At 38.7% G+C, this 24,632-nt stretch overlaps 1 protein-coding gene across 3 annotated transcripts in view; it reads left to right on the plus strand.

The window, feature by feature from the left end:
* Positions 1–24,632, plus strand: part of ACBD6 (acyl-CoA binding domain containing 6) — a 198,876-nt gene that overhangs the window by 140,111 nt on the left and 34,133 nt on the right. Inside the window, exon 7 of one of the 3 annotated variants that reach the window (XM_080824395.1) lies at positions 11,378–11,533. The exons of the other annotated variants lie outside the window; for them this stretch is intronic. Within the exon in view, the coding sequence (XP_080680521.1) occupies positions 11,378–11,533 (156 nt within the window). The remainder of the gene's footprint in view (positions 1–11,377; positions 11,534–24,632) is intronic. 3 annotated transcript variants of the gene reach the window in all.

The raw sequence follows: 24,632 nt of genomic DNA on the forward strand, positions 1-24,632 counted from the left end.
CAGCTCTGAATCAGTGGTTCAGAGTTTGAATCCAATCATGTAGTCTGAAAGTCATTACCCTCTGAGAGCTCTCTGAAGTCGAAAAACGTGTTAGTGGGTATCAGTATAGTCTTGACTGGCCAGGCGTGTATTTGACGTTTGGCCTCCTCCTTGACACTCTTTAAAACCCATTCTTAAGGAGGAGGGAAACCATGAAGACAGAGCTTTCATTCTAAAGACATACAGATGAGAAAAGTGTGGTACCTCTGTGTTATTTAAAAGAACAGAAACTGTGAACGTAAGTTTATTATGACCCGTTGCATAAAATGAGGCTGTCTTCTATTGTGTCTTGATGTTTGAAATTTTCTTTTTAACAAGAACTCTCCCTTTTAACCATGTAAAAACCCAAAGTACCTTCTTACCCATTTAAAAAAAAAAGTAAAATTATATTTGATATTCTGGTTCTGTGAAAATTGGTCATATTTGTGTAAGAAATGCAGTAATTATGTTATCCAGAATCTTTCATCTCAGCATATCAACAGGATTCTTTGAAATACTTAGAATTGATGCAATAGCCTACTTTTACTCTAGAGTCAGAGACTTAGATGCTGTCTCTTCACTCATCCTTCAGATGCACCTGTGAGGTAAGTAGGATGCTAAAAAAACACAAATACAAATAAATCACCTTTTCGACAAGAAGAGATTGTAGCAGAGATTCGTTGGTATCCCAAAACCAGAGAAGCAAAATTAGAATGAAAGAGGCTTAGGAACGTCGCATAGACCATATTTAAAGAAGGTGGTCCAGCACCAGGTCTCAGGGTATCCTGGTGGAAGAATAGATCTGATAATAAGTACACGTGTGTCGTTCTTAGAATGTTTGGATGCTTCCAGTGATTCATAATGTTCTTCTGTTTCACAATCCTATTTTTTTCTAGAGTCCAAATAAATTCCATCTGAAATCCTTCATGGAAAGTCATGGAAATACCATATAATAGAGATACAGAGGGGACCCCCCAAAATCTATCTGACTGAAAGAATGCTGTTTATTATAAATATTCTCGTTTTATTCACTGGCACTGTCACCTTTTAAAAATATTTTTTGAATTTGTGGCTACTTTGAAACAAATGTTAGTGTTTTTAAAGAGTTATCAGTTGCCTTACGCTTCCTTTGGGAGTAAGGATCCTATCTGCATGACTTAAAACTCAGTTGGAAAATAATTAAAGGTGACTTTGAAATTGCCACAGGTTATATGAATGGAATCAAGTAATCAGCACTTTCCTAGAGCCCTCCTGCATTTCCCTAGAGTCCTCTGAACCCTGTGTTTTTTGATTCCCTTCCAGCACCAACTTTCTTATTTTGGTTTGTTTTGCTCCCTCGGCTCAGGATAGGTATCCGGGCAGATGATAATGCCCCACATTGTAGCAGGTGCTGTTCTGCGAACCTTTCCCGGTGGCGCAGTGAGTACTGCAGCTGGAGTCCGGAGAAGAGTGCGTGGCGGGTCAGGGCAGAAGTGGTAGCAGTTAATCTCCGCTGCCCTGATATCCGACAGCTGGTCTCACGTGGGCCTGCTGCCAGCAGTGTCTTTACAGGCTTTGTGGCTGAGATTATTTAAAGGAGATTAATCTCTCTAAACCCCTTATATTTTAATTATTTCTGTATGTATTTATAAGACCTGCAGTCTGCTTGTTTCGGGGCACAACTGTCCAAGCCCTTGTCTTTAACCTGGTTTCCACAGTCAGACAGGTCTGTCTCTGTTACCACAGAGGACACACCATGGATTTGATTTTCCTTGTTATTAAAATGGGGGGTTGTTTGCTTTTTGTGTATGTTTCTTAGTCTTTGGTTGGTTTTTGCTTCTAAAACTGAAAATATGGCTTATTTTAGAATATCTGCCAAAATGCTGTTTTGTATTACATGATAGGAATCTGAAGTTGTAGACATGAAAATATGAAAATGTGGGCTTTTCAGGATATTATTAAAACAGTAGGCCTTTCAGAGTATTATTTTTTAAAGTTGGGTTAGTAGACATGCCTACCATGGTTTCCAGCCTTGTCAGCTAACTTTGTACTTGATCATGGAACCCAGAACAAAGACTTCTACCTCCCCAATTTGTTAGTGAGGGCTGTAAAAATTTCCTCTGAATTTAAGAACTCACACAGTATGAAGGAACAAAAATCACAAGAGCTTATGAGCTGTTAGTCTCCGTGGCATTAAGCACCATGTCTCTAGCCACCGTGGAAGTGCTCACAAGTTTATTTAACATTCAGGGCAGCAGTTCTGCTTCCTCATGCACTCTGTTGCCCCTTCTTCCAGATAACTGGGGAAAGAAATTTTTTGTAGATCATCCTCCTGGGTGTCTTCCAGCTTCTAGGGAACCTCTAACAGGACCTGTCTTGATTCAGGATGTGTTCCTGATATTTGTACCTTCTGAACACTTCTTTCAGATTGTTTTATTTTACGGGCGCCTGAGTGGCTCAGTCAGTTAAGCATCTGCCTTCCGCTCAGATCATGAACCCAGGGTCCTGGGATCAAGTCCCTCATCAGGCTCCGTGTCCCTCTGCCCCTCCCCTCCACTCATGTGCATGAGTGTGCTCTCTCTCACTCTCTCTTGCAAAAATAAATAAATAAAATCTTTTAAAAATAGACTTTTATTTTAGTATAAGGTTATTTTTAGGTACTGAGACTGTCCTTTTTCTCTTTGTTGGATTTCTTCATGCTTAACTGAATGAACGACAACACATTTGGAGATGGAGGGAGGGATCTTGGTTGGCCAAAATATTAGTAGGTAATGTTTTATTATTCAAAGTGAGTGATAATTGTTACTTTTGGTCTAAAAGTGGGAATTGTACCTTGAACTTCCAAAACTTGCCATTTTTTAACTTATTCCATTTGTGTAGAATATATAAGGTTCAGTCTTAATTCTGTTGTTTGACTTACTGTATCACTTTGAGCAAATCACTTAACCCTGCTGAACTTTAATTTCCTTATTTATAAAATAAAGCTGCTAATGCCTATCCTACTCACTTCAGGGTGTTACTTTCAAATAAGTTAGTCTATATGAAAATGTTCTATAAAATAATATACTACTGTAAATTTTTGTTTTCTTGAAAGAAAAGCATGTCTGAATTAAGAAAGCTTTGTGGGAGGCTGGGTTGTAGGAAGATCTTTTACACCATCATATTTTGGGATTTTTTTTATTGGCATTAGTTGAGCTTTTTCCTTGTCTCCTTCCAAAAATATATTCTCTTCCCTGTACTTTTTATTTTTCAAAATATCCTTTAACCTAATGGCTATTATGGAAACATGTGTTACCATGAAGAATTAGGTTATAATCTAATGTAATATTATAATACTAATAGTATGAACAATCAATATTCATTATGTAATATGTTCTCATATTTGTACTGATCTAAACTTCCTGCATGTACAAGGTTAATTTTTAAAACCATGACAAATGCCAAATTCTGTTCAGAGCTAGGGAAAATCCTTAGTTAGAAATTCTTACCTGACTTGAAGACAATTAGAATATGTTTCAAGGTTTTAAATAGAAAAATAACATGCTTAGGACAATACTTAGGAAAGGAATAGGAGACCAGATATATTATTAGGGAGGCTCTTGTAGGAATTAGTGGATTAGGAGGTTAGGTTAAGACCTGGATAGGATCCATTACTGTGGAAAAAGAATCAGAGATACAGTGCAGAGGAAAATTCAATCAACCTCACTTGATGAAAGACACTATGAGACATAAATAAAAAAGAAGTTAAATATGACTCCAGAACCATGGCATTAAAGATTTCTGTTTTGACATGGCAGATTTTACATGGCTATCATGAAATCCTTGAAAAAAATGTCCTAAAGAAAAAGAAAAGCCAATAGAGGACATTTGTACACATAGAGATGTTTTCCCAAAAAAATAATAACAGATTCTAAGAGATGGCTGAATCATAATTTTAACACCTTAGACTCCATATAAATATGAAGACATACAGGGAAACCCATAAAAATCCTAGTAGTGGTTAAGAGCATAAGCTCTGGAGCCAGAGACTTAATTTGGCTCTGCCACTAACAAATCATGTGACCTCAGACAAAATTACTTAACCTAACTCAGCTTCAGTTTCTTCATTTGTGAAATGAGATAATTTAATACCTACTTCGTAAGCTTGGGTGGATTAAGTAAGAGAACACATGTAAATTGCTTAGTACAGAAACAGATTACCCACTACCGTCATTGTTTTTATTCTCAACTGACTGTTCCACAGTTCTAAGAGGTGACTTGAATGAAGTCTTCTTTTTCTTACTTTTAAAAAAATCAGAATAATATCATAAATCAGATCTTTTTTATTTGATTCTTTGTTGTGCAGCCGTACACAAAAATTATTAAATTACAGTAAGGGCTGGGAGGTAGAGGTTGAGTAGGAGAATAAACTAAAGCTAACATCTAAGAGCTCTATTCCCCTTAATGCAATCATTCATTCCTCTTAATAAAATCATTCGGTTATTCCAGAAAAATTGAGTTCAAAATGGTTTTATCTTTCAGTGTGTGGATTTTGTTACTTTTCTGCTCATATGCTGTGTCCTATTTTATGAAGTCCCCAAAGAAAGCAGTTTATTTATTATTTCCTTAGGAAACCCAAGAAAGAATTGAGGCACCAGGACTAAGGTGGGCAGTGAAACTGAAGGAAAAATCTTCCCATGTTTTTAAACATTTTCTAAAACTACCCTAAAAGAGGATGAAAGTATGTGTGGTTGGTGATTAAAACCACCATTTGATGACATTCACAGACAAATAGTCTGAAGAAATATTAGTACTAAAAAGTGAGATTGTCTCTTCAGGGCAAATAGAGGGTTAAATCTCTGAGCTGTAGAAGCAGATTGTGTTTTCCTTTTGTGATCTGGGCTGACAAGACATCAGTATTCTATTCATCTGTTGGGAATTAGGCTGTTAATCCAATCAATGACTCTTGAGTGAGCTGTGGCCAACCTCCCCCACTGGGGAACAATCGGATCAAACTGCAGATTGTTTAAGAGCACAGTGCTGTCCTCGTGTCAGGTGGAATTCTCAAATGTTCCCTGGTGAATTGGGGATAGGGAAAGCTGTCTTGGCCCATTTATCCTGCTCCTTAAATAACCAGGTATCTGCCTCATCCATAGGAAAGCATTTGGCAATAGTGACAACAGGAATGCAATAGAAATCCATTAACTTTAACTCACAAAAGTGTGGGTGAAAGGAAGAAATGTTTTCAAACACCCCACAAAACAACTTATATAAAAGTTTTTTTTCACTTTATTCATATTTTTTGCTACTCTTTAAACCCTACATCATTTTTTTTGCTGGGCCCTTTTTTTTGGTTTTATGTCATTGAATTTTGTTAACCGCCATGAGCTCTTTCTGTATATGTATCCTGCCCTGCCTGTGTTTTTATAAGTCAGCAAGGTACAAATAAATTTTAATATAGATTATGGGAACACTAATTAAATAAAATTCTAATTTTAAAATATCTGTCTCTGAGGAATGCTAATTAAATAAAATTTTAATTTTAAAATATCTTAGTCTGAGCACACATAATTTTGACATCTTTTGCAGCGTAGCAAAATTTGATTTCTAATTACTGATTTAATAGTCCATTAAGTACATTTGGAAATTATTATTGAACTGATTAGATAGAGGTTGTGAGTTGCAGTTACCTTCTATGAAATGCTGTCCCAAATTTTTCCATTTAAACAGCAAGGTGACTGAGCTATCATAAAGCAAAATACCCAAAATACCAAAGAGAGGTTCTCAAAAAAAGACACTTCTATAGCAGTCTCAATGACAACAAGCTTTAAAGGATAATTTTATTGTTTCCTATCTACGTTACATAAGAGTGCCCCCCCCAAATTCCTAAATCTGCCAAATTTATCCACCCATTCTGTGAACATTTGGTGTGCATCTTTTGTAGGCCCAGACCTCTCCTAAGCATTGGAATTAGCACAATGAACAAGAGAGACAAGGTCCACACTCTTTGGGAACATAAATTATAGTGAGGGAAACATAACAAAACCAAGAAGTAAAACAATATCAGGCATGTGCTAAGAAATAAAGCAGACTGGTGACTTTGAATGGAGGAATCAAGTAGGACTTTGAGTAGTTAAAGTGAAATGTCAGGGGAGAAGAGTGGCTGTAAGTCATGACCCAAATCCCTGAAACAGGAATGAGCTTGAGCAAGACCAGACTACTTATCTGTATGCTCTCCTCCAGGCCCGTGGACTTCAGGCCTGGCAGAGCATCTGAATTTCCTCAGGAACTTCGGGGAAATAAAGGTATCTGAGCTTGTATCTCCGGAAATGCTGATTTAGCAGGGCCGAGGGGGCTGGGACTTGCGTATACAGTGCCATGACCGTATTGAAAACCTACCTCTAGCAGGTGTAGATAGTTTCTTCCTTTGAACCCATCACTTACTTATCGATTTCCATCTGTGCCTTTGCTCATGTTTTCATACAGTACGTAATATCTGCTCTTACCCTGTGACACGTGCATCCATTCCCATCCTCTCAAATACCCTCTGCTCTTCAGGACCCCTTTTCAGTAGGAAGCATGGAGTATTCTTACCAAAAGATGTTGAACCCAAGTCTAATAAAACCTAATTAAAAAGTACATGTGATAATGCCATGATTGACATCAAGAGAAAGGAAATTGGCAGACTAAACTGTGGAGCACTCTGCTGAATGATTAACTCTGTTACAAGTCAGTGGCACTTAAAAAAAAATGAAGTCAGCTCTAGGTGGAAAATTATTTAAGAAATCTAACAATCAGATGTAACATGTAACTTTGGATCCTCATTCCTACAAATCAGCTATAAAAACGATTTGAAAACAATCAAGAAACTTTGCAATTGTGTTTATAGGAGTACATTCCCATGGTTTTTAGAGTTTCATATTGAGATATGTAGGGGGAAATGACATACTATCTGGAATTTTTAAAAATTATTTCAGTAAGGCAAAAGGAATTAGTGAAACAAAGAGTAAAATCATTGTGGTTGAATCTGGAAGATGGGTGCATGGAAGTTCATATTTTCTGTTTTTGTATATGTGTTTTTTTTTTTTAATAAAAATGTTTAAAGGACATACAGTCTTTATGTTTATCTGAAGGGGTGTGAATATTTAAATGTTGAGAAATATAGTGCTGTGCCATTTTGCCTTACCAAACTGATAAAGGATACTTGGTCATACTATAAAAAGATACTGTTGTCACTTCTCAGCCTTTTGGCTAAGATTAAGTGTAAAAAGATACTGCTCAAAAGGATTTATCAACAAGTTCCGTAATTCCCCATTGCATTTAGAGTGTGATTTGATGTGCTCCTGACTTTTCAGGAATAAATCTTTTGCATAAAACGAGGCAAACTTCTAATTCTAAGGACACTATTTCACAGTTTTAAATGCTGTGCTCCATGGAAGGAAGTCTTTGCTTAGTCATTAGAATTTTTCTAGCACATAGAATAGTCACATTTTTAGAAAAATACTGATTATCTGGCCTCCAAATATAGTGAAGCTTAAAGCAACTTTTATCTTAAAGTTTAGTGAAACAGAAAAAGATGTGTGTGTGGTGGGTGAGGATCGATCAAAGTTCTCTAAGGAAGAAACTTGGGCCTGCTAGAAGCTCTAGAAATGCAGTAGCTACTGCACAGTTAAATAATTTAAGATGGAAATTAACATAGTGTATTCATAATAAGATCATTAGGGTTCAGTGAGTCTGGGTTCTATTATCTGTGTGTTATCTATAAGTGTATTTGCATATGTGGGGTGAAGGACAGTGGCATTCTGGTAGAATTAGTAAGGCCAATGAATGTAATGATGTGACAGTTACCAGTAATACTGTTATTTTTACAGTGACTTGTTTCTTGCTAAAGAATCTTCTCCCTTGCTCAGCCAGTCAGCATCCAATATTGCTTTGCAATATTTAGCTCTCCAATCTAGCATTTAAAGCTACAGGTGAAATAGGGCAGTCCTGGCTGTAAGGGTCAGAACCGGGAATCCAGCTAAGCAGAAGAGGTTCTGCTGGGTAAATGACACGCAGGAAGGCTAAGAAGTTAGCTAAAGCAGAGCCTCACAGCCAGGAAGTTGGATTGTCAGCTGGAGTCTTACCTTACCCTAAAGCAGGGACTCCATTTCCTGTCCTGTGTAGTGCTACCTTCCAGGTTTAAGTAGGCTTGGGCTCATTGATTCCGGCAGCATTTCAGCATTGGCTCTAGCTAGGCTCTGATCTTCACCCAGGAGGTAGTTATATGATTAAACCCTTCCTGGACTGTAACTGCACCTCACCCTGGAATGACAGACACCCATCATGATGCAGGGGGACTGACTGCCCTCACAGAAATACACGTGAAGGCATGTGGCTGCCTTAGTGGAGAAGACCATTTGTCCCTGCCTCTTGCTTCTCAGGAGATCATACTTGGGTGTACCTGCTGGACCTTTTTGTAGTACCAGCCATACTTTCCTTGACATGCTCTTGCCTCCGCTTCAAGTTTGATTCTTCACCCAGTTTTTTGGATCATTCCTTATCAGACTCATTTTCTTGTGCTCTTTTTTAAGCAACAGGTTCAACTTTCACCCCACCTCTCACTATGTACTTTCTCTAGACTATCCCATTAATGCCTGCAATTTCATTTACTCCCTCTGGCCTAATGGTTTTCAAATCTTTATCTGTCTGGGATCTGTATTTCCTGTTAGCCTATTGGATGTTTCCATATGGGTTTTGGGATAGAAAGATGCGGGTTCAAATTAAGATTGTACTACTTACGCGTATTGTGTGACTTGGGCAAATTATAGAACCTCTCTGAGTCTCATTTCCACTTTTGTAAAATTTGGATAATAACCTAATGGTTTCTGTGCAGATTAAATTATATATGTGAGAATATCTAGCATAGTTTCTGCCGCACACACAAAAAGGTAATAAAAATACAGATTTTTCTTTCTAAATTTTTTATCAGTCCCTGTGTTGTGAATATAAGTAAACAATAACAAATACACCTATAAAGATACGATGGTATATTGAATAGAACAAAAAAAATTAAAGCCATTTTTCTGAGGCTTTGCTGCTAGTACTGTTGGACTAAAGGCACAGATCACTTTAAAGCCAGAAGGTCACAAAAGTGCCTCTAGTAAATGTAGGGAATTGTACAATAGCTTCACAATACAGGTGTACTTCATTTTATTGCCCCTTTTTTTTATTGCACTTTGCAGATACTGTGTTTCTTACAAATTGAAGGTTTATGGCGTTTAACAAGTCTGTCCACACCATTTTTCCAACAGCGTTTACTTACCTTGTGTCTCTGTGTCATATTTTGGTAATTCTTGTAGTATTTCAGACTTTCGTTATTATATTCATTTTAATGGTCTGTGATCAGTGATCTTTGATGTTACCACGCCCATATACAACAGTAAACTTAAAAATGTTGTATGTGTTGTATGTGTTCTGACTGCCCCACTGACTGGCTGTTCCCTCATCTTTCTCCTCCTTGGCCTTCCCCATTCCCTCCTCATTCCCTGAGACCCAACAGTATTGAAATGAAGCCAGTTAGTAACCCTATAATGGCCTCTAAATGTTCACATGAAAGGAATAGACACATATCTCACACAGAGTCACATCACCTTAAATCAAAAGCTGGAAATGATGATGCTTAGTGAGGAAGGCATATGTTGAAAGCTGAGAGAGACTGAAAGTTAGGCCTCTTGTGCCAGTTAGCCAGAGTGTGAATGTGAAGGAGAAGTTCTTGAAGGAAATCAAAAGTGCTGTTCCACTGAACACAAAAGTGATAAGAAATCAGAACAGCTCTATTGCTGATGTAGAGAAACCTTGAGTGGTCTGGAGAGATCAAACCAGACACAACCTTCCCTTAAGCCCATTCCAGGACAAGGTCCCAATTCTCTTCAAGTCTATGCAGACTCAGAGAGGTGAGGAAGCTGCAGAAGGAGCAGAGGTTGGTTCATGAGGTTTAAGGAGAGAAGCCATCTCCCTAACATACAAGTACAAGGTGAAGCAGCAGGTGCTGATGTAGACGCTGCAGCAAGTCATTCAGGAGGTCTAGCAAAGAGAGTGCAGGTAGCTACACTAATCAGATTCTCAAAGTGGATAAAACAGGTCTGAATTGGAAGAAGATGCCACCTAGGACTTGAAGAGCTGGAGACGAGAAGACAGTGTCTGGCTTCAAAACTTCAAAATACAGGCTGACTTTCTTGTTAGGGTCTAATGCATCTGGTGACTTTAAGTTGAAGCCATTGCTCATTGACCATTCCAAAACTCCTAAGGCCCTTAAAAATGATACTAAATCTACTTTGCCCATGCTCTGTAAATGGAACAACAAAGGCTAGATGACAGCATATCTATTTGTAACCTGGTTTACTGAATATTTTAACCCCACTGTTGAGACCTGCTGCTCAGGAAAAGATTCCTTTCAAAATATTACTGCTCAGTGATAATGCACCTGGTCACTCAAGAACTCTTGATGGAGATGTGTAAGATTAATGTTGTTGTCATGTCTGATAACACAATATCCATTCTGCAGCCCGTGGATGAAGGAGTAATTTCAACTTCCAAGTCTTATTACTCAGGAAGTACATTTCATAGGGCTGTAGCTGCCATACATAGTGATTCCTCTGATGGATCTGGGCAAAGTAAGTTGAGTACCTTCTGGAAAAGATTCGCCATTCTAGATTCCATTGAGAATATTCATGGGAAGAGGTCCAAACATGAATATTAACAGGAGTGTAGAAGAAGTAATTCCCATCCTCATAGATGACTTTGAGGGGTCCAAGACTTCAGTGAGAGAAATGACTGAAGACATGGTGGAAATAGCAAGAGAACTAAAATTAGAAGTGGAGCCTGAAGATGTGACAGAATTGCTACCATCTCATGGTCAAACTCAGACGAGGAGTTGTTTCTTTCTTTCTTTCTTCCTTTCTTTCTTTGACAGAGATCACAAGTAGGCAGAGATGCAGGCGGGGGGCGGGGGGCGAGGGGGAGCAGGCTCCCTGCTGAGCAGAGAGCCCGATGCGGGGATCCATCCCAGGACCCTGGCATCATGATCTGAGCCGAAGGCAGAGGCTTTAACCCGCTGAGCCACCCAGGTGCCCCGAGGAGTTGTTTCTTATGGCTGAACAAAGAGCATGGTTTCTTGAGATGGAATCTACTGCTGATGAAGGTGTTGTGAAGACTATTGAAATGACAACCAAGTATTGAGAATATTAGGTAAATTTAGTTGATAAAGCAATGGCAGGCCTGGAGAGAGTTGACTCCGAATTTTGAAAGAAGTTCTGTGGGTAAAACGCTATCAAAGAACATTGCATGCTACAGAGAAATCATTCATAAAAGGAAGAGTCAGTCAATGTGGCCGCCTTCCTTGTTGTCTTATTTTAAGCAGTTGCCAGAGTCGCCACAACCTGCAGCAGCCACCACCCTGATCAGTCAGCAGACATCAACACGGAGGCAAGACCCTCCACCAGCAAACAAGATTGCAACTCACCGAGAGCTCGCTAATGATGAGCATTTTTTAGCAGTCAAGTGTTTTTTAATTAAGGTATGTGCATTCTTTTTTAGATATAATGCAGTTGCACACTTAATAGACTACAGTGTAAACTTAAGTTTTATGTACACTGAAAAGCTAAAAATTCATTTTACTCGCCTTATTGTAATATTCACTCTATTGCTGTGATCTGGAGTTAAACCCTCAATGTCTCCAAGGGTATGTGTGGTTGAAAAAAACAAACCTAAGGTCAATTACTAAGAGCTAGAGTACAGCTTATTCTCAAATATCTTTGTAGCAAAAGACAGGAAGGCCACTGGAGTTTCATTCCACTTGCATTTGTATTAATATAGACATTTCAGAACTAAGTCAAATTTGAGAGAAAGTTTAAATTCATAAAAATGGCTCTTCAAAATAAAAAGTGAAAAGGAATAAAGTAATCAGAGAGAAAAGAATAAAAAGTAAGGTGTGCCCTACACATTTAACACATCATTAGATTTTGGGGGGGGTTGTAGGTTTTTAAAATATCTATTACCAGGAAAAAAATTTACTTAGCAAAATATACATAGCACAAAATTAGCCATTTTAGCCATTTTTAAGTAAACAGTTCAGTAGCATTAAGTATATTCATCACTACCATCCATCTCCAGAACTTCCTCTTCCCTGCCTGAAATCTATACCCATTAAACATTACATTACCTCCCCGTACTCTCCTCCCCCCAATCTCTGGCAGACCATCACTCTACTTTATGTCTTACATGAGTCTGACTACTATTGATACCTCGAGTAAATGGAATCATACCATATTTGTCTTTCTGTGCTGGTTCATTTCATTTAGTATATAGTGTCTTCAAAGTTAATCCATGATACCCTGTGTGTGACAATTTCATTTTGTTTTAAGGCTGAATAGTATTCCATTGACGAGATAGATCACATTTTGTTTTTCCAGTCATCTGTTGATGGTCATTTAGGTTGTTTCTGCCTTTGGGCTATAGTGAACAGTGCTGCTGTGAACACTGGCGTACAGATAACCAACCTGAGCACTTGCTTTCATTTCTTTTGGGCACATACCCGGAAGTGGAATAACTGGGTCAAATGGAAATTCTGTTTAATTTTATTAAAAGAGCAGTTGCCGTACTGGTTTCTACAGCAGCTGCACCATTTTATATTCCCACCATCAGTGTACCGGGTTTCCAGTTTCTGTGCATCCTTGTCAACATTTGGTATTTTCTGTTTTTGACACTAGCCTTCTTAATGGGTGTGAAGTGGTATCTCATTGCATTATCAGGAAATTTTCATACTTAGATTACTGACAGAATACCCAGATTAAAGGAATGCCTGACAAATAATGTAAGCCATAGAATGATACAGAGATGTCTAGACTAAGAATAAACCTATTTATTATTTTCAGTCTTATATGGGAATAAATATCTACAAGTCATTTATATTACATTTCACGGAATTGTTTATCGTGGTTAAGAGTAATTACTAGAAATTTAGCACACAGACTACCATAGGAATAAAATACAAACATAAGAAAACAGTGCTGAGATTATTAAGTTTAATTCAGATATTTTTATTAAATACTTACTCCATGGCCCGGATGCTACAAGACATTAGAGAACGCAAAAGTTGTATAAGCTGTGGTCCCAGCCCTCAGGTTGCTGACTGGTGAGACAGTAAAAACTCATTAAGTAACAAGAACAGTTATAAGCCAGAATGTAATGAAATGCCATAATGAGAGATATTCTGAAAGTACTTTTTGGAGAGGTAATAGAGGAGAAAGGGGAGAGATTGGTAAGAGCCACAGTAGGCAGAGACCTCTTCAGGAGTTGTGGCCTGTCATGAGCTGTAAATGCTAGGTGACATTTGATGGACACAGAAGTGAAAACACATGGAGGTAGTAGAAACCTAGGCTGTGTTTATAATGAAGAATAATCAGTTAAAGTGGAGCCAGACCATCGAATAAGGAATTTCTGTGTGTATTTAAAAGGAGTAACAAGGGCGGGGGGGCCTGGGAGGCTCAGTGGGTTAAAGCCTCTGCCTTCAGCTCAGGTCATCATTGCAGGGTCCTGGGATCGAGCCCCTCATCGGGCTCTCTGCTCAGCATGGAGCCTGCTTCCCTTCCCCTCTCTCTGCCTGCCTCTCTGCCTACTTGTGATCTCTGTCAAATAACTAAATAAAATCTTTGAAAATAAATAAATAAATAAATAAAAGGGGTGACAAGGGGCACCTGGGTGGCTCAGTTGTTAAGCGTCTGCCTTTGGCTCAGGTTGTGAACCCGAGGTCTTGGGATCGAGCCCTGCATTGGGCTCCCTGCTCAGTGGGAAGCCTGCTTCTCCCTCTCCCACTCCCCCTGCTTGTGTTCCTCAGTCTGTTCCTCTCTCTGTGTCAAATTAATAAATAAAATCTTTTAAAAATAAAAAATAAAATGAGTGACAATAGATTTTTTTTTTTAGAATGATTAATCTAGTGAGAGTGTATTGTTACTAGGGAGAAAGGCATTTGGGAGAACCACCAGTAAACATACCATTGTATTAATTCAGATATGAATTGATTTGTGTTTGGGTAACAACAGCAGAAAATATTAATTAATTTCCCATATATCAAAAGGAAAACTTGAACTAGGGTCCCTTAACAGATTGGGTTAAGGAGTGCTGGGAGGAAACATTAAAACTGGGTGTCACCTAAGAGGGTTAAAACATCTTGAGTTGCACTGTTATTATCATATAGCCTGATCATACCAAAATTATTCAGTTGTTGGGGAGAGGGAATGGGAGTACGGAGAATGCAAGTAGAACAATATTTGATATGATTTTATGATAGCTTAAGGAACTGACTGCAAAAGTAAAAATCAGCTTACCAGTGACATTCAGAGGCAAAGCTGAAGATTGAAGTTTTTTTTTTAAGATGTATGTATTTATTTGAGAGAGAGAGATGGGGAAGAGCAGAGGAATAGTGAGAGAGAGAGAGAGTCTTAAGCAGACTCCACACTGAGCGTGGTGCTGGAGGCAGGACTGGATCTCATGACCCTGAGATCAAGACCTGAGCCAAAAGCAAGAGTTGGGTGCTTAACCAACTCTTGAGCCATCCAGGTGCCCTGACAATTTGAAGTATTAATAAAACTTTATGAGGGATAAAAAGAGGAGCTAAAAAGAATAAAACATGGTTTTATTTCAGGGGGAAAGGAGATGAAAGAGAGACCCACTAATAAATGAGAGGGTATGAACCCAAAAAAGCCTCATCATTAACTGAAGAATTAAACACATTTTTAAAGCTTACTTCACATGAGGAATGAACTAGCTAAAATTAGATAAAAAGTATAAAATAATTTGTTAAGTGGAAGTGACGTTGCTCTAGCAATGTCTAAAGCAAATAACTCAAGAAACATTGTGCCTCTTAACCTATAAATGATACTAAGTGAACAGCCTTCTTAGTGAATAAAGGTAATTTTCAGATATATTTTTGATCCCCAGTATATTTTGTTCCATTAACTTGAGAATTAAAAAAAGGAAAAGAAAAATTATGAGAGCAAAAAGCATATTTGAATTTTATTTGTTGATATATTGTCCAGTCAGTCTGTCATAGGTTTTTAGTAAAAGCAGTGGAATAAATGTAGAAAGTAAATGCTTCCAAGGCTATGGACTACAGAGCTGACAAGAAATAAGCAATATTTGCATATCCGAAATATATATACTGTCTAGAAATTAATAGCTTTTGGACTGAAGTTTTTCATTAATGAAAGGGTAAGAACTTGTCACAGTTCCTGTCTTCGTTCTGCTGCACGTGGGTTATCCACGGGCTTTGGTGACACGTGCTGAAACCTGCCGGTCTTGGTCTCAGCTTGTGGCGCCTCTCAGCCCGGCACCCCTCCTTTGTGCTCTGCAGTGACTTACTGGCACACAACCTTCTTGGATCACGCTTCCTTTAAGACTTCAGATTCTGGGGGCGCCTGGGTGGCTCAGTGGGTTAAAGCCTCTGCCTTTCTCTAGATCATTCATGCTTAACAGCTCCCACTCCTCAATCCTGACCCTACACTTCCTGCCTTAACCTGCCTCCCAGCTCAACGTGAAGCCCGGCAGGAAACGCTTCAGTTCTCCTCATGGACCGGGCTCAGGAGGGCACCACCAGGACCCAAACTGGATCTTCAGCGCGCAGTCAGAGCTCCGTTGGTTTCTCTGTGTGGGGGGCCTTTTTGCTAGAGGAAGACACCATTCTTTCTCCCAGAGATAGCTGCGCCCTCATTCTCATCAAGGGCTTATTTTTAATCTACCCCACCCCCCACATTCAAATTGAGAGGTAACTTAAGTCTTACCATATTCATATCTCCATCCCTTTCCTTTGTTAGTTTTTTGTTTTTATGCATTTATTCATTCAACAAATGTTTACTGTCTACCTGTAATACACCAGGCAGCAAAATTTTCATGCTCTATCAGAAAGTACCTCTTTATTCACATACAATATTCAAGATGCAAACGTCTAAGAAAGAGGCAGTCTTTAGGTTACTAATCAGACCATCTAGAAATGCCTAGGTTCTCTCTGTGAGGCCTCTTAGCTTTCTAAGCTTGAAACTTCCTGGGATAAGGAACTCAAGGACTGTCAGAGCTGTTCTGGGACGCCTGAGTGGCTCAGTCAATTGAGCCACTGACCTTCGGCTCAGGTCATGATCTCAGGGTCCTGGGATCGAGCCCCATGTTAACTCCCTGTTCAGCAAGGAGTCTGCTTCTCCCTCTGTCCTTCCCCCCTGCTAGTGCTCACGCTCTCTTTCTCTGAAATAAATACATTTTTAAAATCTTTTTTAAAGAGCAGTTGTTTTATGTTTGGAAGCATCTTTCTATTAGAAAATTAAGTATCTGATTCCCTGGAATTTTCTCATATTCTTCCAAGTTCTGCAGTATAGCCATGTAGAAGCAAACGTAATTCCTCTGTTTTCAGATATTTTCTCTTTGATGCCTAACATAACATAATTTAAAATTACTGTACTATCCCCCTGAAACCTTTCTCAGACTTTTTATATATGCCTTTCACAACATTTTTCACCCAAAATCAATACTACTAACACTGCAGGAATCATCCAATCTAAACAGAATAGCACTGTATTTTATTTTTTAATTATATCTTATGTTTATTTATTAATTTTTGCTGCATACCATATTACCACAAATTCAGCAGCCTAAACCACTACCTGTTTATTATTTCACAGTCTCCACAGGTCAGGAGCGGGGGCATGGCTCATTTGGGTCTTCTGCTCTGGTTCCCACCAGGCCACATTCAGCATGCCAGCCATGATGTGTTTGTTTTCATCTGGAACTTGGTGTTGTCTTCCAGATTCGTTCAGGTTACGGCCAGAATTCAGTTACTTGTGGTTGTAGGACTGAGGCCCTCAGCTGGAAGCCGTCCCTCTCCATAGGCAGTTTACAGCCTGGTCAGCTTGGCTGTTTGCTTTAAGGCCAGCTCTTTCCAGGCCATCTCTGCCCTCCCTTATGGAAGGAGTCTTCCCTCAGATCCGCAGGTCCTACTCATGCCCAAGGGCAAGGGATGAGACAAGGGCATGCATCATGGGGGGTCATCCTAAAATTCCACCTGCCACAGGCAGGCACTATCACTTTCCTCATTTTAACATTGTCCAGCTAATAAATTTTAAATAGTATTTGTTTTTGAGTAGCTACGTCAAACTGACTGACCTTGTTCCTGCCGAAGACCCAAGTCTTCAGTTTCTGCTCCTGAGATATTTCTTCCAAACTGTAGTTCATGACTATTTGGCCCTTAGTACAGAATCTTATATTTATCTCTGTCAGATTCCATCTTGTCAGATTCAACTCATCTGGCCTGTCAACATTTGAAACCTATTTCTCTCAGCCAGTATACTTATATCTTAACCTCGAATGGGTTTCTAAAATTTTAGCTTCAGAATTCTAAATTACCAGCAAATACTGCTAGTTTTCAGGGAGCTGCTACAGGCCAGACTGGTGTATTGTGAAATAATGTAACTTGGAAAAATTCAAGGTGTTTTATTTTTCCATTGTAGTGGTAGTACCTGCTCGTAGAATATATAGAAAAATAAAACAAAATAACTGCATAGATATATATTTACTGCTTATAATGTAAATTTTTAAAAAATATGTTTTAAAAAATACCATATTTTCTTGTTTCACATAGTGGAGAGCTTCTGTAAAAAACATTCTTGATTCTTCCATTTTACACTAATATTGTGATGATTTTCTAAGTTATAAATACTTTATGACCATTTTTAATTGCATAATTTGCTCAACAGGTATATTATTAATTTTTTCTATATTGAGGGGCATTTAATTATTATGTTGTTTGCAGTTTCTTGCTATTCTAGGTAATACTAGAATAAACTTTTTTTCACAAAGCTTTTAAAATATTTGAAGTGTTTTTTAAGATAGATTCTAGAAATACTAAACCAGAGGCAGTGAACATTTTCTGAGTGTTGTACTTATTTATATTCTTACCAACAACAAATAAAGTGCTATTTCATAGCACCTTCTGTGGATGGGGAACTGTTTTGTGGATGTAGCCGATTATGAAAATTTTCATTATGAAAGTAACGAGTAAGTGTAACCAGAAATAATCATTTCTGGGATTTCTCTGTTATTGTCTGATTATTTACCATACAAGGGGTTTAGAATAGAGTGGGTTGAGGTATATTGAGTTTTTAACTGTATAGTATTAAAGAAACAATAACACAGTAACCAAAACACCTTTCAGAAAAAATCAGCTTGGGAGGTGCCTGGGTGGCTCAGTGGGTTGAGCCTCTCTGCCTTCGGTTCAGGTCATGGTCTTGGGGTCCTGGGATCGAGCCTCACATCGGGCTCTCTGCTCAGCAGGGAGCCTGCTCCCCCACCCACCCTGGTCTGCCTCTCTGCCTACTTGTGATCGCTCTCTCTCTGTGTCAAATAAATAGATAAAATCTTTAAAAAAAAAAAAAAGGAAGAAAGAAAAAAAGAATAATCAGCTTGGGTCTGATATCTTATGTACCTTATGTATGCTAGATCAGCTTAGAAAGTTAATTTTTAAAATTAAGCTAAAATAAGCTACAGCTTCCCAAAATATGAATGCTTGAAAAAGTACAACAACCAGCTGAGGAGAAGTAAAGTTGAGTGTCTAGTCCTGAGCATAAGACTTTTCACTCTCTGAATGTATATACGGTCTGGCTGAGAGGAATTACACAAGCGTGCCGTGTGTGAGGCTGTAACTTCGGTTACCTATTGTCTTTAACCTGCAAAGGAAAAATATGTAACCCCTCGTCTTCTTACTTCTATTTATTTTTGTTGATTTCCCTTTCTCCTTGTCAGTATATTTGAGAAAACATGGATTTTGATGTCAGAAGAGCCTGGGGACCTTGGGCAAGTTCTATATAATCTCTCTGAGCCTTACTTTACTGAGCTTGGAAATGGGAATAATAATGTTTATGTAATAGGGCTTTTGTGAGGGACTGAAAGAAATGTTTGTCAAGCTTTCAGCGTCTGATAGGTATTCAGCCAGTGTTTGTTCCTTTTTCTTTCTTTACTCTAATAAACCCATAACTATCTAGCACCCTTTGGAAAGTTAAACATTTTAGATTAGTATTGGTTTCAAAAAGCTGAAAAGTTACCTTCTGCTTTTTATTTTTTTAGCTGGTTTTCTAGAAAATCTTTTTTCGGACATATTCTATACCTTACTGCATCCTCTTAAATTGTTGTGCTATACCGTGGGTATTTATAGATAGTGTGAAGCATAGGGCTAAAAAGCTTCTTTTTCTCTCTTGAGATTGCTGAAATCTACTGGTTGGCACACAGCCCAGCCCACTTTATGGCTGGCTGTTCTCTGTGGTCTAAAATGTCTGCAACTTGCCACCCCTGTCACAGCTTCTCATTTCTGCTGGCTGCCACTGCCGCTGCCCCCAGTCTTTCTCCTAATTACCATTAGGCTCTGCTGGCCCTCCAACCATTTCTCTCCTCCTTGTTCTCCTTCACTTTTCACTCTCCAGGTCTCTTACTTTCCGTGTTGCATCTCATAATTGTAGGCAAATCAGCCTTTCATTGCTTTCTCAAACTAGGTAGAAGAATCCTTCTATCCAGGGAGCCAGCTGGTCACAACGTGTTCAGTGTGGTCCTTCTCAGCGTTTTTCCTCTGTACTGTGGGCCCTATTTCAGGTACTTGCGAGTGCTAGAGAGCAAGCCCTTGGATCAGTGACATAGAACTATATTTGGTTTTCTTGCAAGTCGTTATTTTTCTTTAGTCTTTTTTAACTTTAACTTTATGCAGAGTTTTCTGCTAGGTATGAAGGATGATGGTAATGGGGGTCTCGTAAGTTAAAGTATGCCAGGGTCCTTACCTTCAAAAGAGCAGGGGAACCCATACTCACAAATAATACAAGATAAAGGGGGGATGAGAGGGACAGTTTTAGTTAAGGATTGGGAAGGCTCGGGGTTCTAGCGAAAGCTCTAAAGAAGAGTAGCTGCCTTGGAGTCCAGTCTCAAGGTGATGGGTGATAGTTTCAAGTCCCTTCAAGAGTCAGAACAGAAACAGACCAGATGGAGGGGAGCTTTGATGATTCTCTCCCACTTTAAAGGTAATGGTAGAGAATCAGTTAATGGGAATGTGGACGTATTTTTCCTTTTCTTATTTGAGAGTCTGGGTCTTTAGATTTCTTGTATTATTTTGTCATTCATTTGTATTCCTTATGAATTTTTATTATTGATTTGGAAACAGAAAGGACATGGGGTATAGTGGAGGAGTTGTACATTTCTATGCTTTTGTAGTCTGGATTTTACAAAAAAAGCATGGCTGAATTTTTCTATACTCCAACTTTACTGTGTGATTTGTTTATTTTAATTCAGCTGAGTATTTTTATTTTACTCTAATGTATAATCTCTTACAAAGATTTCAGATGTATAACCAATTTTAATTTATTGGAATTGTTTTTGCTACTGTTTATAACAACTCCATATTTATTAAATTTGAACATTTCTTTTAAGCTAAAACAGAAAGGAAAGGCATAAATAACCATGACAAACAACCCTTTTCTGGTGTGGCCATTTGAAATGAAACAACCAAAAAATTTAATCAACTTAAATTTTAAAAAATTAGCTGATATAAGTTGTAAACCAGATGAGTAAAAGCTTTCACTTACTCATTCTTGACATTCAATTCCATTTATTCTTTGTAATATATTTTAAAACAGAATGTTTATAAAGACTAAGGTTTGGTTTCCTATATCCTATTTTGAAGTTACCAAGAAAAAATATTTGGAGTCATATTCTTGCTTCAATACAAATACCACTTAAACACACAAAGAGGAATAGTAGAGGTAAAGATTTTATAAATATAAGGTAATGTGTTTTATTAAAGCATCATAATCATAATAGTAAGAGTATTATAGTAGTTGATTTAAAATAATTATTAACTATGATTAAAAACTGAATAGGCTTTATATTAGTCATTCATTACCATCAAGTTCATTGATTGAACCTTTCCTAAGTGCTTTTAATGTACTGGGCATACAAAAGGTGAATAAAAGAAGAATTTGCATTTGGGTCCCTAAAGACTGATTTGATTAGCATGTAATTTAAAATAATCGTCTTTGTTTCAGCCAGGAACCTATTCTTTAGACATATCGAGGTACTTAAACATACAAACAACTCAGAATTGAGGAAAATTCTTGATGTCTTTTTAAAGCCTATTCCTTTCTCTAGTACTCTTGGAAGACAGGAAAGATAATAGAATTAGAAGACAAGCTGGTTGTCCTCCTGTCTTTCTGTTCCGAACTTGCCAGTCAGTTCGTGATTGGAGTCATGATTCTTACGTTCATGTCCTTGTTCTAATTGATTTCTGGGTGGACATGCTCTAAGTCGAAAGATCAGAAAATCTCAACATTTTACATTAAACACGGAACACTTCAGCCCATGCCACGTGAACTCAAAAGCCCTGAATTAGACATGGTGATCTGAGGAACATAGCAAACCAGAAATAGATGGGAGATAACCCTATCATGCTTGTAATTGTGAAGAGCCATTTTATAAGTAGCCATGATTTTAATTGGCTTGATAAAGATTTTATTTATTTGAGAGAGAGAGAGCAAGAGACAGAGAACATGAGCAGGGTAAGGGGCAGAGGGAGAAACAGGTTCCAGTGAGCAGGGAGCCCGACGCAGGGCTCAATCCCAGGACCCTGAGATCGTGACCCCAGCCAAAAGCAGACGCTTAACTGATTCAGCCACCCAGGCGCCCCGGAAAGAGCTTTGTAAAGGGTTTTTATTGGAAAGAGCTAAGTAGTTATCACTGAAAAATGTTTGTAAACATATAGATGGCATTCAGGTTCAGAGAAAATACAAATGAATAGTAACATTTTCTTATTTTAAAATTAATAACAATAGATGTAAGACATTTCGTAAAGATGCAAGTAAGTATAAAGAAAAAGATTTTCATCATCTTTGTTTCAACCTTGAGATAACCCTTTATCACACTTTGATGCTTTCCTTGTCTTTTTTTTCTATAGGTAGATAACACATTTCAAAAATAAAAATGGGATCATCCTGACCATAGTTTTTAACCTACTTTATTTATCATGAATATCTTTTCTTATCCATAGATGGGTGCCTAGAATCCTGTCATGCAGGTGTATCATACTGTATCCAGGCCACTGGTAGGATGCTCGGGTGGTTCTCTCTTGCAGTGTATTAGCAAGAATGCAAACTCCATAAGCACAGACTATAACTGGCTTATGTATCATTGTGGCCCTCACATAGAGGCTTTCAGAAAGTAGGTGTTTAATTCTCCTACCCTTCCTTGTCTGTACCTGTGCAGCTAAACATGCCAGGAGAAAAATACACAGCTGCGCTCTCTTCAGTTAGGACCATTAATGTCAAGTGCTGCCCAGCATTCACACTACATTTCCTTACTTCATTAAATCTTCCACTCCACTAGATAACTCCCAGTAACTCTTCTCTCCTGAAAATCCAAACACCTCCTTCCTCATTGTCATTTCTGCTGATGTCGTTTCTTCCCATCTAACTGAGGAAACACAAGTCACTTTAAAAAAAACTTCCGCAAGTTCTCACTGTCCTGTCTACCCACCTCCCTGCATCTGTGCTTATGTATATCTCCTTCCTTCCTGTGAGCATGTATGAACTGAATAGACCTCCGTCCCTTCTCTGAGTGTGTATGAACTATCTGTGCTCCAAAAGCCAGCCCCTCTCTTTTTTTAATATTTTATTTATGTATTTGACACAGAGAGAGAGCAGGAGAGGGAACACAAGCAGAGGGAGTGGGAGAGGGAGAAGCCGACTCCCCGCTGAGCAGGGAGCCCAATGCGGGGCTTGATCCCAGGACTCTGAGATCATGACCTGAGCTGAAGGCAGAAGCTTAACAACTGAGCCACCCAGGTGCCCCAGCCAGCCTCTCTCTTATGTACAATCCCATCCTACTCAAGGATCTTACTCCACATAATCCTTTTTTGCATTATCAGTCTTCCCTCTTCTCTAAGTTCCGTAAGTTCCATGAGCATACAAATATACTACTGTCTACGCCCATTTAACTGTCGAACTACCACCCCATTTCATTCTTTATGGCAAAATTCCATGAAAGAGTTGTTTATGCTCCAACTTCTCCTTTCTCATTATCTCTTGGACCCAGTTGAAGTAGGTGTTCACTTCCACCCTTCTTCCAGTTCCTAACAGTAAAACCACTAACTTCCACTTGGTTAAATCCAGTGATCACTTTTAAGTTCTTACCATACCTAACCTATCAGCAGCACTTGGCACAATTGATTACCCCTTCTCGAAATACTTTATATTCTCTTAGGTTTCAGGACATTACACTCATCTGATTTTCTAACTACCTTACTGGCCTTCTCAGTTCCTTTGGCTTATTCCTCTCAATAGTTCCTTTTCAGTTCCTTTGGTTTCCCCTTTTCCTATCCTCTTGTTTTGGGAGTCTCTAGAGCTCAAACTTCGGTTCTCTTTTTTTCTCTATACCCAGTCCTTTGGTGATCTCATCTAGTCTCTGGGCTCTAAGTATATCCTCACGAGTCTCAAATTTGTATCTCCAGCCCATACCTCTTTCCTTCAGACCATATCTCTAACTGCCTACATGACATCGGTCTTAGATGTCTGATAGACATCCCACACTTAATCTGTCCCAAACCAGACTCCTGATCTTACCCATGAAACCTCCTTTACCCCAAGTCTTTCCCGTCTTACTTAATGGCAGTTACATTGGCAATTATATCCTTGTTGCTCAGGCCAAATTCTTGATGGAATCCTTAACTTCTCTCTTTTCTTGGCTAACACACAATCTGTCAGCAAATCCTATCCCTTCTAGCTTCATAATATGACCTGAATCTGACCACTTCTCACCTTGCCTTCTGCTCGCACTTTGGCCCAAGTCCCCATCATTTCTTACCCAGATGGTTAAAATACGCTTCCTGTCCGGTCCTCCTGTTTCCCTTCGGTCTCGTCTTCACCCAGCATCCAGGGTGATTCTCGTAGCCGATTAGTGAAGTCAAGTTATTTCTCTGCTTAAAACCCTCCAGTGACCTCTCATGGAATTCAGAAATAAAGCCAGAATCCTTATAATGGCCAACAAGGCCCTATGCCATCTGGCCCTCTGTTACTTCTCACTCCTCATTTCCTATTACTGATCTAACTTGCTCACTTTGCTGCTGTCACACACTGGCCCCATCTTAGTTCCTGAAACATGCCAGCATATGACCTTTTCGGGGATTTGTATTTGCTCGTCTTGCTCTCTCTATTGCTTTTCCCCGATACTCATACAGCTTGTTCCCTCACCATTTTCAGGTTTTTCACCACCCCCATAATTTTTCCAGTAAGGTCTGTGTCGACTACCTTATTTTAAGCTGAAACCTATTCTACCGTGACTTCAGCATCCTCTATCCCTTCCTGCTTTATTTTTCTCTATATTGTGTATTATAATCCAACATAGTATGTGTTTTACTTCCTTAGTTTATTTTCTGTATCCACCCCCCCTCCAAAAGTAGGGTGGAGATTTTTGTCTGTTTTTATTTCTCGTACTTAGAACAATGCCTGGCACATAATAGGTACTCAGTAAATATTGTTAATGAATGAATGTAAGCAGCAACATCCTTGGCAGATAAATATTTGTACAAATCCATGATTCATTTATTCATT

The sequence above is a fragment of the Martes martes genome (assembly GCF_963455335.1).
Source record: "Martes martes genome assembly, chromosome: 15".
Taxonomy (NCBI): Eukaryota; Metazoa; Chordata; class Mammalia; order Carnivora; family Mustelidae; genus Martes; species Martes martes.